General features: G+C 44.0%; 1 protein-coding gene across 4 annotated transcripts; it reads left to right on the top strand.

The window, feature by feature from the left end:
- Positions 1-673: 673 nt before the first annotated feature.
- On the top strand, positions 674-14417 carry Ube2j2 (ubiquitin conjugating enzyme E2 J2). Of its 4 annotated transcripts, none has more exons than XM_028784873.1 (8): positions 674-1009; positions 3100-3262; positions 5849-5979; positions 8331-8371; positions 11831-11933; positions 12019-12157; positions 13005-13085; positions 13790-14417. In XM_028784873.1, the coding sequence occupies exons 2-8, from the start codon at positions 3227-3229 to the stop codon at positions 14072-14074; spliced, it is 816 nt and encodes a 271-aa protein (XP_028640706.1). In that variant the 5' UTR covers positions 674-1009; positions 3100-3226; the 3' UTR covers positions 14075-14417. The 4 variants fall into 4 exon arrangements, with proteins under 4 accessions (XP_028640706.1, XP_028640707.1, XP_028640705.1 ...); XM_028784874.1 differs by having other exon boundaries at positions 708-851; positions 12039-12162; XM_028784872.1 differs by having other exon boundaries at positions 712-851.
- Positions 14418-14883: the final 466 nt, after the last annotated feature.

Below are 14883 nucleotides of genomic sequence, written 5' to 3'. Positions count from 1 at the left end.
CCTCCCCAGGGCAAGGAAGGAGGCTGAGGGAGAGGGAAAACCCGTCTTAGAGCAATGTCCTTGAGCATAATGATGGTATTCAAGAACTGAGTGGAAAATTTGGTGCGGAAACACAGGAACTATTTTTATAAGGACGGCTGTCCCCGGGGCTTGGGGGCTGTCGCGGGTTTGGAGTGCGGGATACACCTACGCCCATCAACTGCGCTGTATAAAGGGGTCTTCGTGGTTAGAGGGGCAGCGAGGGAGGGCTGAGTGAACCCCCAGGCCCGGAACTTAACTGCGTTAAGAACAGACAAGAGTACATCCTGGGCCAGAAGGTGGCTGGTGGTCCTAATTCGTGGTGAACTCACGGGTCATCCTTTCTCTGGGACTGGCCTCCCAGTCTGGCCCGTGATTTGAGATCGGGAGCACTGCGGTTTTCCTGCAGCCACTTACTGGTTCCGGGAGTGTCAGCCAGACAGTATTAAGTCTCGGGAGTGTCTTGGAGGGATCAGGCAATACTACCCCAGTTCCCTCCAGTGCGCACGCGTCAGCAGCCCTTTGCGCAGTAGCGCGACGCAACCATAGCCACAAATCTGAGACACCTAGGAACTGACAGTGGAGCCCTCCACCAAGCTGCCTAGAGAAGTGCTTCCACCCGCAGACAGTGCACCGGAAGCGGAAGCGGGCCTAGGCCGTCCCTTGAGCGGCCATCTTGGAAGCTGAGCGGCGGTAGCAGCGGAGGGGCTGCGGCGGGTGCGGTGGGCTTAGTCCCAGCGCGGGTGCGGCTCACGGCGCGGGCCCCACTCTTCCGTACCCTGCTCTGGCCTCGACCACGGCGAACCTGAACGCGGCAGCGGCCTCAGGGAGAGGTGAGCGCTCGCGGGCTGCGCGGGGCCTTGGGCCGCTCGTTCGCCCCGCCGGAGCCGGCTGCAGCGGCGGGCGGGGACTCGGGGACTCCACACGTCGGGTCCCGTTCGTTACGTCGCCGGCTGTGCCCGGACCCGGAGCGTCCCTGCGCGGACCCGAGGTCGGTTACTGAGGGCGCTTGGGGTTCCTGGCTGGGGTTGGTCCATCGGGCAGGTTAGGGATTTGGTTTGCCACGCGTCAGATTCTCCCACGAAGAGGCCTGTTGGTTGGTGCACTTGAAGTACTTCGAGGAGGAGCCAGGTTTGATCTTTAAAAACATATCCCGTGAGTTTGTGTTGTGGGGTGGTAGCTGTTGAGTGCCCCCTTTCATCTTGAACAGTTAGAACCTCAGACTACTTAATAACCCCCAACAGGAACGAGTGTGTTCACAGTTATGCCCTTGAGAGTAATATAACAAAACCTTTGACAGTAAGAGTTGGGACTTGGGCCCGGAACAAGATCCTGCCCTTTTCTGGGGTCGGCTCCGGAGGGTGAGGACGGTCGACGCTTACCATTCACCTTTGCTAACTACGGACTCTCAGCCAATGACCTCACTTCCTTTTTAGTGTACATCACTTAGGTGTATGTTTAACCTAAGTCACGTTCTCAACATTTTATCAAATCCAGATAGACAACTAGAAGAGATAAGGCCACAGCACATTGTACTAACAAGTGCATAAGAATATGTATACCTTTTTTAAAGTAGTAGTACAAGGCTTTATTAATGCCAGGTGTGTGTGATGGTATTAATGGTAAATTTCCCTAAATTTAGCTTTAGGGAAAAAAGGAATTTTAGGATTTTATTTAATTAGAAAGTCCTGTGTATGATCTTCAGCCAGAGATAGGTCTAGGTCCTAGAACTTGGGAGTCATTACTCTGCACATCATGATCTTCCTGTACTCAGCGTCAGTTCAATTCTCACGTTTGTGTAAGAAAGTGGTGTTATGAGCCTCTGACTTCCTCCAGCCTATGAAGTAATCCTGGAGAAGGTAAAACTCCCTAAAAATCCTGGCCTTGGGTGTGTCATATACTCTTCTGATCAGTCAGACCAAGGTCTTATTCCACACCGTCACCTAGCCTGTGTGTAGCGGTGTAGAAGAGAGATGTCCAAAAGAAAAAAGAAGTACCACCTTGGCACAATGATGAAGTACTGAAAAAAGACTGTTACCCTGCTAGTGACTGGCTGTTTCCTGTCACCTTCCATCCCCTGGGAGAGTCATGGAAGGTATTGCTGTTCTGATTGAGGAAAAGGAGGAGCAGTTAGGGCAACAGAGTAGTAAATCATAAGTATGATTTTATATGCGTAACAGCAAGTTTGAGGCTGGAGATGCAGCTTAGTGATAACATACTTGCCTGTTCCACGTGAGGCTCTAGGTTTAATTTCCAGTGCTGAAAGGAAGTTAGTGTCGGATGCCTTTAATATCAGCACTTTGGAGGCAGAGGCAGAAGGATCTTTGAGTTTGAGGTCTGCCTGATCTACATAGTGAGTTCCAGGACAGCCAGAGCTATACACTGAGACCTTGTCTCAAAAAAAAAAAAAAAAAAAAAAGTTAAAAGCAAGTAAGAGAAGGACTATTGTCCTGTGATTGACTAGGCCAAAAAAAAAAAAAAAAAAAAAAAAAGTAAAGATACAGTTTTTCTATGTAACCCTGGCTCTCCTGGACCTCACTCTGTAGACAAGGCTGGCCTTGAACTCACAAAGGTCTGTCTGTCTCTGCCTCCCAAGTACCAGGATTAACAGTTTGTGGTTCCAGTGCACTAAACTATTTTTTTTTTTTAAAGACAGGATCTTAAAAAAAAAAAAGACAGATGTATGTATTCCAGGGTATCAGGCTATATAGCCTACGGTGACTTTGAACTTATGATCTTCTGTTTCTACCTACTAGGATTATAGATAAACACCAACCATGCTTTACTTATGTGGTGCCAGGAATTAAACCCAGGTCTTCATGATGTCAGGCAAGCACTTAACCAACTGCATTACATTTATAGCCTGGCACAGCTAACTGCTAGCTTCCTCTGTGTGTCCACTAACTTTGATTATGCATCCTGTCTGGTCACGTAGCTGAATACAAATACGGTTGTGTTGGAATTACTCAATGAAGTTATGTTTTATATGTTGGAGTATTAACTTCAGGGGTGAACGAAAGAGAAAGAACAAGGCTTGTAGTTCTGCTTGTGGTCATTGGATATTGCTTTGTTTCTTACTAGGTGCTGGGCAAGTTGAGCTCTCTGGCCCACATGGCTTCTGAAGCTAAGAACTTGGGGACAATGCTTTCTGGAAGCATTTCTTGGCCATGCTGGACTGTAACCTTGTTCCTGGTGTGAGCATTCTTGGATGCATCAGGCAAAAGCCCTTGATTCTGCCAGAAAGGTTTTTGTGCACTATACTCTTAGACCATGGGGGGTGGTGGTGGGTGGTGGTGGTGGTTGGTGGTGGTGGTGGTGGTGTGGTTGTGAGGTTGTAAAGGACAGGAAAGGAGGCATTTGACTAGGGAAATCAGAGAGGCCCCTGGTGGTTATAGTTCAGTATAGATAGGGAAGGATGTAGGTGTATTCTCCACCAGTCCAAATTGGACTGAGAAGGTTGAGTTTTGTTAGGTGCTATGAAAACTAGGTCTAGGTGGGTTTTTTTTTTTTGTTTTTTGTTTTTGTTTTTTTTTAGGGTTTGGCAGAAAAAAAAGATGTTGCCATTTATCTGCTGTCTTTGCTGGGGAGTGGATGGTTAAAGTGCATTGATGTTAGCGTACAGGACAAACTGAAGTGTGAAGAGCTTGGAGGGTCTTGTAGTTGACAGGAAAGTAATGTGTTCCTGCATTGTGGTTTCTGGGATTGGAAGGAAGTGAACAAGTCATACATGGATTGGATTCTATCAGATATCCCCTCCCCCATTGAGAGGCCACATGGGTACCTTTGCTGAGACTTCACATTGTGGTAGATAACCCTAGCCAAGCCATTCCCTCTGTGGGCCCTGAGGGTACAGAATAAGCACAAACCAAGTCCTGGTTATCATGAGGTATCAATACTTGTAGAGGAGGCAGATACAGTAGTCTGTGGTGATGGTGTCTACCAAGAAATTAGTCAGGTTAAAGGTTGTTAACTCTCAAATAATATGTATAAGCAAATATCGAAGAGAGTGAAAGAGCATGTGGCTATTTGCTGGGAATAATTCATACAAAGGCTAGGACAGGTTAGGTTTATCTAGCTGGGAGATCAGGTTGGGGATTGCTAGCTGTTATTGGTGTTTGATGTTGTCTAGAGTCAATGGTTAAAATGATCAGACAGCACTGTGTGAGACAGGTTAGGGGTAGGCTGGCCTGGTGATGGTGGGAGGAGGAGGAGCAGTGGAGAAGTCTGGGCTTCCAGTGTCACAAGATAAAGCCACCAGTGACTGCTCATGTCGAGCCTGCTCTGTTATAGCCAAGACCATCTATTTTTCATTTAAGTTTAAAATAAATATATTTATTTTTGTCAGTGGGAGATGTATGCCAATGCACGTGCACAGAAGTCAGAGAAAAGCTTGTAATGTCAGTTCTCTCCTTCTGCTATATAGATCCTGGGAATTGAATTCAGGTCATCAGACTTGGCAACAAGTATCTTTACCCACTGAACCATCTCACCAGCCTATTATCTTTATTCTAATTTGTATATCCCCAAATGACCCCATCAATCATTTTAGACTAGTGGTATTCACACTTTATTTTTAGTTGTAGAATTTTTTTTTTATATGTTTCTGTCTTAAATTATGAGGAAAGAGAACAAGTAGGAGCTCTTCTGAATCTGTGACAGTGGGTCCCCTAGTCCCTCCACCACCATTTCTTCCCCATCTTCTGGAATACAGCTGAGGGATCTGAGTCAGATACAGTCTTCCCTCTCTTTGAGACAGAGTCTCGCTGTAGACTGGGCTGGCCTCAGACTCAGATCTGCCTGCTTTTGTCTCCCATGCTCTATGATTAAAGATGTGCACCACCACATCCTTTAAAAGTTTTTGAGTTATATTTATTTATTGTTTGTGGATGCATATGTGTTTATGCATGAGTGTGCATGTCTGTGGACATGTGTGTGAAGGTCAGAGGACAACTTGCAGCAATTAGTTCTTTTCCTTCTGCTATGTGGGTTCTGAGGAACAAGCTCCTTTCATCAGTCTTGTCTAGCAAACACTTTTACCTGTTTACTGAGATATCTTCAAAGCCCCAGTCCCTTCTTTAGCATTTTCATGGGGTCCCTCCCTGTATATATTCTTCACTGCTGCCCTTTGTTGAGGCCCTAGAGTGACCTTACTAAGAAGGTCCTAAGTACCTTAAGGGTATGTACCTAAAACTCTTGGGATTCTGGAAGTTTGGCCTTGCCTCTCTAGCTACTCTTTTCTTTTTCCTTTATTGTTTTTAAACTCCTGCTTGACATATGATCAATGTAGTCCCCTAAACATGCCTTCTCCTCTTCCATGCATCTAGATCTCTGAAAGTCCTTTCATTTCTTTAGCCTCACATTGTCTCTGCCCCTGCTGTTGTTACTTGTGATCAATGATAAATGTATAACAGGCTTTCAGGGCCAGAAGGGCCTGTGAAATGTCCATCATTGAGGTGTTGCTGATCAGAGTTAAAGGATGTAAATAGTTGCTCTTTGGAGCTTGTGCAAACTGGCTTCAGTATGCCTACCCAGGTCCCACTTGACAAAATGTCCCGTGTAAATATTTTGAGGACTGTAATGTAGTTTCATGGTTCTTTATACCTTGCATCTCTGTTAGGTGCTTCATATTCTGTTAAATACATGAAAGTGGGGGGGGGGGCGGTAGGGGCATATAGACAAAGAACTGAGGAAAGGACTTAATGGTGGGTGGGCTGCAGAAAGGGAAGCAGAGGTATTCATCTGCTGAAGTTGTTTATAGTAAGGAAATCATGTGTCTGTTTTGTTGTTTGTAAATAGAGATGCCCTTTTTTCTTTTTTCTTTTTAAAATAGATGAGCAATACCAGCAATAAGAGAGCTCCAACAACAGCAACACAAAGGTTGAAACAGGACTACCTTCGAATTAAGAAAGACCCAGTGCCTTACATCTGTGCGGAGCCCCTCCCTTCAAATATTCTTGAATGGTAAGACTGCATTCCTTCTCATCCTGCACTGGAGTCACTGTCTTGCAGGTTCTGTAGTGGTCTAGCTGATAGGCCTGGTCATGGCAGAGGCAGTTTTGTAACTCCTCATCTGTGGATGGATATTTGAGAGGGCTGTCAATACTCTGGGCTTTGCAATGAATGTCATGTCAAGAATATTATAGTCTTGTTTGGCTTAGGCTAGGGCTAAAAGGAATGTAAATCTCTCAGATGTTGCTCAGGTACATTAGGGTTAGGCTGCCTTTTTTTTCTGACATTGGGAATTAGCTGTCTAGCCTGGGAACATTAGTGGCAACATTGACACTAACCCTTGACTCTGTCCTAGGCCTAGTGCTCCTAACTCTTGAGCTGACAGTGATAGAGCTTGTGGAAAACATTTGGTGCGTGATAGTTCTTTTGGTCCATTAAAAGTGTGAAGTCCCGGGCATAGTGGCACACATTAATCCCAGGACTCGGGAGACTGGCAGGTAGGTCTCTGAATCTCTGAGTTCAAGGCTAGCCTGGCCTACAGAGTAAGTTCTAGGACAGCTGGAGCCACATAGAAAAATTTTGTCTTGAAAAACCAAACCAAAACAAAAAGGGCAGTCATGAGATTTCATGTTCTCCATGGAAATGCTCATTACCAGCTTTGAGAAATGAAATAACAAGACTTGACTCACCAAAAAGCATTTATTACTTACTGGGTGTGGCACATGCCTTTCATCTCAGCATTCAGGAGACTGAGGCCTGTATATGCCAGTACTTACCAGTACTGTGTAGTGAGATCCTATATTTTGTTTGCTTGTTTGTTTTTAAGACATTTTTCTTGCTTTGATGGATTTAATCTTTTACAAAAAAAAAAAAAGCTTTAATGCTTTGCAAATTTTCCAAATCCAGAGGAAAAAATTTTCCTGAATTAAAAAGAAATATTTTGCAGTTTGGATGTTGTTGACAGAAGAAATGCATGAGGGGCCTCTTCGGTGGCGTTAGAATTAACCCTATTCCAGAGATGAAAATTAGATGTGGTCTTTAGCAGATAGTTGGCTGATAATGGGGACAAGTTTCATTGATGGGTTACTTGTTACCTGGTTTGTGGAAATATCTTTGTCGTATGTGGAACTCCTCTTTCTTCATGTGCTTGTCATAGGTCTCTTAAGTCCAGCCTTCCATTTGATTATGTACTAGGAAGGACTTGCTTAAGATTTAAATCAATTTTTTATTGCATTTATTGTGTTTGTGGGGTGAGTACAAATGTGCCACTACATATGTCAGAGGACAGTTTGGGGAGTCAGTTCTCTCCTTCTACCTTATAGAATCCTGGGAATCAAACTCAGGTCATAAGATTTGGCAGTATGTGCCTTTACCCATTAATACATCTCACCAACTCTTAAAGATTTGCTAGAATGAAAAGACCAAACAAAGCAACAAAGGGAAAGAGGTGTGTGGAATGAAGTTCATAGGAGTGCAGACAGAAGCATTGGGCTCCTGACTCTGGGCATTTGCTTGAAGCACACTTAGCTCCCCCAAACTAAGCTTAGACAGCAGGTATGATATGTCACTGAAGAAGCTTGTCAGGCCCTTACTGCCCAGGTTTGTAACTTTGGTTTTCCATTCTAGCCTATTTGTTCCCAGAAATAATGGATCTGAAACTGAACCGTATTTGAATAAATGCTTAGGCCAATAGTCCTGGCTCTATTCCCTAAGTAGCTCATATCTCAATAATCCAGTTTATTCTAGTCTAAGTTCTACTCGTTAGATACTTATCAGATTTATGCATCCATCTCCAGTGCTGGGGCAAATCTACCTTGCCTGACTCTACCAGAATTTCCCTCTGTGGGAACTTTCACCTCCTATTTCCCGCCTCAGCTCATTGGCCATAGACTTTTTTTTATTGACAGGTGAGGCTTCCACACCTGTCAATAAAATTTATACCTGTGTATAAAGATTCTCTCAGCCGGGTGGTGGTGGCGTACGCCTTTAATCCCAGCACTTGGGAGGCAGAGGCAGGCGGATTTCTGAGTTCGAGGCCAGCCTGGTCTACTGAGTGAGTTCCAGGACAGCCAGGGCTACACAGAGAAACCCTGTCTCGAAACACCCCCCCCCCCCCCAAAAAAAAAAAAGATTCTCTCTACACAGGTTCTGTTTGAGTGACCATAAGTGTCTGCCACACACTAAAACACCAAACTCCTAGGAGAAAAGGATTCAACATGAGCTATAATGTGTTTGTCCTCTTTTTATTAGGGTTGTGGGCATTGCCCCCAAGCTGCAGTGTGTCAGGCCTTTTGTGAGAATTCTATATTTTTACAGAATTTATGGTACACAAAACAAGTAATTTGCTTCTCTCTCTCTGTTAGGCATTATGTTGTCCGAGGCCCTGAGATGACTCCTTATGAAGGTTAGTGGAAAATTTGAATCATTACTTTTGATGTAAATGACAGTCTTTTTATTTTGGTTTTGTAGTAGTTAAATTATATTTACTTGAATCTCATCCTCGTAATTCTATTAGGTCCTGGAAATGTTTGTTCATTTTGGTTTTGTTAGACTGTTTGTAACGATCTGCATTTCCCCAGCCTCTTATATTGGTTAGAAGTGGAGAAAGATTTTTTTTTTTAAACGTATATGGGTATTTCCTTGTGTACCATGTGTGTGCCTGGAGCCCACAGAAGAGGGGCTGAGCTTCTGGAGTTCTAGATTGTGATCTACCATGTAGTTGCTGGGAATTAGACCTGGGTCCTTTTGTAAGAACAGAGTGCTCTTAATTGCTGAACCATCTCACCAGCCCAGAGAAATACAGATGGGAATAAATAGTAAGACATCCTTCTGTTTTTAAGGCCAAAGTGGAGAAAAGGTTTTGATAGAGGCATGTGAAGCTTAGGAAGATCCTGAGGGTTTTTATAGGACCTATCAGGGTCTCACCTCTCTTTATTGCTTTCAAGTGTTGACCTGGTGGCCTGTTCCCTAAGGTTACCAAATACCACTGGGGTCCTCAGTGATTTTGACAAATCAGTTCTTGAAACATCAGTCAACAGATTTCTAGGGTCCTGTGGCAAGATTGACATTTCTAGGCAATCCCAGGTCAGAGCACTGGCCAGATGGGTAGTGCGTCTGCTTTCAGCCATCAGCCTTAACTTCAGATGGCAAAAGCAGCAGGCCTTCACCTAGTAAAAATCTTGTGGAACACTGAGGTGCTGGTCTGTGAGGCTCTGAGTTCCATTCTCAGCACAAACAAAAGAGAAAGAAAAAAACACTGCTTGGAATGTTTGGTTGAGAGCTTGGGTGGTTGAGAATAAAAAGGGCAAACTCTTACAGGTTAGCTTGGCTGATACTTCTTTAACAGGTTCTTCTTTGGTCCAGGTGCCCAAGTTTTGGGGTAATTTGTTTTGGAGAATGAGTCTGCATGGGCTATGGGGGAGATACATGTGTGTGCATGTCATAATGATGGTGCTGACACCAGAACTTGCTTGTACCCCATAGCAGCAGAGTGTGGATGAAATGAGGGAGGCATATAGGCCGTGCATCTTGAGGAGTCCTTGAAATTCCTTTTGGTCAGTCTCTAAGAGATGAGCTTCCAAATAGTTGGTAAAAATAATATAAAATACTTTGTGTGTTTGACATGCATGCATATATAGAAAGAAGTCATAGTTATCTCTAGTGGGATACTATGGGTACTACTTTGAGTTTTGAAGTTATTTTGGGTTTTTTAAATTTTTAAATATATTTCTGTATGTGTGTATGTACACATAAGTATATGTATGTGGCACCATTTGTATGCAGGAGCTCAGAGGTTAGTAGAGGTGTTGAAGTCTCTGTAACTGGAGTTATAGACAGTTTTGAATAGCTATGTGGGTGCTTGGAACCAATGCTTGGAACCAAAACCAGGTCCTTTGCAAAAGCAGTAGGTACTCTTAAGTGCTGAACCATCTCTCCAGCCTGCTTTTAAATTTTAAACTAAATAACATTTAATCACTATGTGACAAGATCTCTCTTAGCACCAGACCAACCAAGGCTTGCTGATGTGTGGGGATGGGCTGGAGAGGGTAGATCTGAAGGATGTATAGGCAGAAAGCCTTGGAGATTGCCAGATCTTGCCAACTCAACCCTGGCCTATTTCGTAATTTTTAACTCTGGTATCTCAGCTATCAATGTTGGTAACATCTTTTTATCGTCTTTGGGTATTATCCCTCAGGCTGCCAGTTTACTGAACCTCTTTACTGCATCTTCTCAGCTGTCCCTACTCAATGGGACTAACCTTTGGTAGGTGTGTAAGGAATCCTTGTCTTGGTCAAGAGCTTTGCTCAGTCCTTAGTTTCTTGTCCCCTGGTATATGTTGCTATTGATGACTGGTTTTCTGATGGGCTCTTTCTCCTTGGTTTTTGAGCTTTTCTGTCCCTTCCTTCTTGCTTTCCTAGTGGCTCCTCTGCAACTCCACATTTTTGTCCTGATCTCTGGCAGTCCTATATCTAGTGCTCTTGGACATACCCATCCCAAGAATACAAAATTGACTTCCTATGAAAAATTGGCTAAAAATTTACTATTAATTGTGGATTTAATGTGAATCATGTTTTAAGAACGTTAAAGGCTCACTCTAAACTTTACATGAAAGGACAAAGGACCTAAAGTAGATTCCAGAAATTTTTTTGAAAGGCATCTATGGTTCTGTGTTCTGTGTTTCTGTTCCTAGACTTGGGCCATGTGGCTCATCCCTCATAGACTCTTCTTGGGTAGGCTTGTAGAAGGCCTTTTGCTGACTCCATCCCATGGCAAGAACTGTACTTTGATTTCAGGGGGGAGGCTCTGTTTTACTGTGGTCATTTGGTAAAAATATTCTTCATGCTTTGAGGGTGAGGCCTTTGGCTACCCATATACACTATTTGTAATTTAACCTGTATCATAAGTTAGGGATATACCTCAGTAGTAGACTTCTTACTTAGCATGTGCAAAAAGCCCTAGGTCTAATCACCAGCATAACCTATCAATAAGTATTGTGTATTTATACACAATCACATTTCAGTGTGGGTGTGAGTACACATGTGTGTGCTGGTGTACTCACTTATGTGAGGAAACTAGAGGAGGGTGTCAGGTCTCTCTGTTCCATTTGAGGTAGAGTCTCCCTGAACCTGGAATTCTCATTTTTCTGCTCAACAAGCCCCAGCAACCTTCATTGCTGGAGCTGCATGCGTACACGGAACCATACCATCTTGTTCTGTGGGTTCTACAATGCAGACTCTGATCTTAATGCTTGTATAGCCCATTCTTAATTTCTGATTCATCTCTTCAACCCTCATTTGTGTTGTATAAGTAGTTATCTGATGTCCAGTGGCTTGTTGTTTTCTTATCTAGTTTGCACTATGTTACATGTGGTGTAGATTTCTCCAAGCTCATGCCTGACATCCATTCTTGTGGTCCTTTTCTTTGAAATGCAAGTAGGTGCAAGTGGGTTCATCCCTGCAGACAAATGCTGGTGCTAGGAATATATTTGCTAGGAACCAAATGATGTAGTAGAGGAGGCAGGGATCTTCCACTTCAAGTTGTCTTCTGCTGACTCAGTTCTCTCTAAGGGAAGAACGTGAAGATTTAAATTGTTCTATAGCCGTAGGGGACAAGTGGTTGTTAGAGATTCCTTGGGTATAGGTATAATAGATGGAGAGTCAAATACTGGGGGGATAGGCTCAAGTGTTGGACAATAGCATAAGCCCCGGAGAATAAAGTCAGTAGTTGGTTGAGCCTGTGAGCCAGCATAGGGAGAGGGCATTGGGAGACCATGGGCTTGGGATGCCAGCTCAAAACTGGAGTTGAGAAGCAGTTGCATTGGATGTTGACAAGGCTAATACATTTTATTTTTCTTTTGGTGTAGGTGGCTATTATCATGGAAAACTAATTTTTCCCAGAGAATTTCCATTTAAGCCTCCTAGTATTTACATGATAACCCCCAATGGAAGATTTAAGTGCAACACAAGGTAAGCTTCCTGGTGATGCAATGCTTTGAGCTGTCTGTGCTCATGGGAAATGTGCATTCTTGCTTACAAAATCACTTTCTTTCAGGCTGTGTCTCTCCATCACAGATTTCCACCCAGATACATGGAATCCAGCGTGGTCCGTTTCCACCATTCTAACAGGGCTCCTGAGCTTTATGGTGGAGAAAGGCCCCACCCTGGGGAGCATAGAGACATCGGACTTCACGGTGAGGTGTGGCAGCGCCTCGCCCGGGGCCTTGTGGCACCGTGGCCTCCAACCTTTCATCCTGGGCTGATTGATTCTGTCCTGAGACATGGGACAGTTTTCCTCTTGAGCAGGTGGAGGCTATATTGGTTTCCCACCAACCAGTTCCCTGTTCCTGGCCACATTGTAGAAATATCTCCTCTTTGGCTGCCTCAGACCATGGCATCTCTGTCTCCAACTCTGCTTTTGTTTTTTGCTAAGCATTACTGATACTCCTGTACTCCTCAGAAGACTTTGTAAGGCTTGATGAGGAGACACGGAACACATGTTTCCTGCTTGTTTTATTTCTCTAATGTTTAGAGAATCATGTTTAATGTTAATCGATAACAAAATATAAATAAGCCTTCTTAAGACTAATTTTTGAGAAAAAGAAGCATTTTAGGTGCTTTCTATGATATTGACTACAGGAGTGTTTTTGAGATTTTGTTTTGCTTTGCCATTAGGATCACATTATTAGCATAGGTTGTCTGGAACTCACCTATGTAGAATAGGCTGGCATTGAATCTGTAGTGATTCTCTTACCTCAGCCTCCTACGTGCTGGGATTGCAGGTATGCACCACCATATCCAACTCTTGTTTAGAATTTTTTTTTTTTTTTTTTTTAAGTAAGCTGGGCAGTGCTCATTCACTCCTTTAATTCTAGCACTCAGGAGGCAGAGGCAGGTGGATCTTTGAGTTTGATGACAGCCTAGTCTATAGCGTCTGTTCCAGGCCAGGTTGGCCAAGACTATACAGACAAAAAAAAAAAACAAAAAAAAACAAATTAAAATTATCTTTCTGGCTGATAATTCCCTTCTCTTTCTTCCTAGAAAAAACAGCTGGCAGCACAGAGTCTAGTGTTTAATTTAAAAGATAAAGTCTTTTGTGAATTATTTCCTGAAGTTGTGGAGGTAAGAAAGCAAAAGTTGGAACCTAGTTTTGTCTTCCTTTATGTTAAAAACACTTGCAGATTTGATTGTTTCCAAAGAGAAACTGTGTTTGTGTGCCTACTGCTGTGTTCCTGTATGTGTTGAAGAGGAATTACAGGCCCTCCTGGTTGCTGTAGGACATAGAGGTGTCTGTGCTGGGCTTACCTCCAGATGTACACACTATTGGGTGACAGAGCTAGCTCTTCTTCAGGACCCTACAGTGCAGGAGAGACAGAGCCTAGGGATTGGGGTGACTCTGAGGAACATATACAAGTGTTAGGGACTGAGTCTGTCCCCACAGAGGCATGAAGCTTGCTGATCAGTAGCTGTCCCTCAAGAGTTCCACCACCAGTGGCCAGGAGGTACATCAGTTGACTCCTACAAGGGCTGGGCATGTACTGTGCCACAAGTGTTCCCTGGTCTGGGCTGGACAGTAGTGTAGTCCTTTATGACTCACTGTTATTCAGCATTGCTGCCACTTGGCTCAGGCACAGAGTAGGGATTTTGACACCTTGTTTGGTTTCTTTACCTGTAAAATGGGATGAAAAGCTATTTTCAGATTAGGATCTCATGCAGAGGAATGGAGAATTGTATTCTGGGTGATAGATCTGAGATTATAAAAACTTGAGTTCTGCTTCCAAATGAATAGGTTAAGACAACTGAGGGTTTTTGTGTTTTTCTCTCAGGAAATTAAACAGAAACAGAAAGCACAAGATGAACTAAGTAACAGGCCCCAGAATCTTCCTTTGCCAGACGTCGTTCCTGATGGGGAGATGCACCGTGGCCAGAATGGGATCCAGCTCCTCAATGGGCATGCACCTGCTGCTGGCCCAAACCTTGCTGGGCTCCCACAGGCCAACAGGCATCACGGACTCCTGGGCGGCGCTTTGGCGAACTTGTTTGTTATAGTTGGGTTTGCGGCCTTTGCCTACACAGTCAAGTATGTGCTGAGAAGCATAGCACAGGAGTGAGGTTCACAAGCCACAACCTACAGTTGCTGCTGAGGGACACAGGGGCCAGAGCTTGATGCAGGCGTGACGGACATGCTGCTGAGCACAGGGTGGCCTGCCGGACTCCTGGGCTTCACTTTTTAAAAACCTTAAAAAGAAAGCAAAAACCAAAATGTGATCTGGAGATTGGAGGTTCTTGACTCCCTCTTGAGGTTGACATGGACAGTGCCACTCACGCTTTGGTTTTATTGCTTATCTCCTGTGTTGTCTTTTGAACCTGTTTAGTAAACCTGTTTTGTTTGTTTTGTTTTGTTTTTCATTTTATTAGATTTGGTCACTTAAAAATATAAAACTTTAATGCCTATCAAATATTCTGTGTGTGTTCTTAGTGGAGGAGCTGAAGGCCTCCAGTGGGGCTAAATGGGCTGGCTGGTGGCAGCTGTAGGTGGGAGGGTCTAGGAGAGGACTGGTTTGGTCTCACTGTAAAACTGCTTATGAGTGAGAGGAAAAACCCACACAAAATGCTAGTTCTGTTTTCTGTTAAGGTAGAAGAATCAACCTGCTCTCTGACCACAGTGTTACACTTAAAACAGTGTCTGAGGACTACAATGAAGGCTTGGGGGTTGGCCTGGGTATTTCTGTCAACCTTAGTACCTTTCTATTCTGTCAGCTTCTTTGAGTGATGGAGAAGTAGGAACCCTTGGTACCTCTAGCCTTTCCTCTGAGTCCCTTAGTCTAGTTGGCCAGAAGCCAACCTCCTATGTTGGCAGACAGTGGAGAACTCAAGACCCAGTGGACTGGGTCTATGTATTTTGATGCTTCTCTAAGTT

This window comes from Grammomys surdaster, unplaced genomic scaffold (assembly GCF_004785775.1).
Source record: "Grammomys surdaster isolate TR1022 unplaced genomic scaffold, NIH_TR_1.0 124903, whole genome shotgun sequence".
In the NCBI taxonomy this organism is placed as follows: Eukaryota; Metazoa; Chordata; class Mammalia; order Rodentia; family Muridae; genus Grammomys; species Grammomys surdaster.
This window is presented reverse-complemented; position numbering and strand designations above follow the sequence as displayed.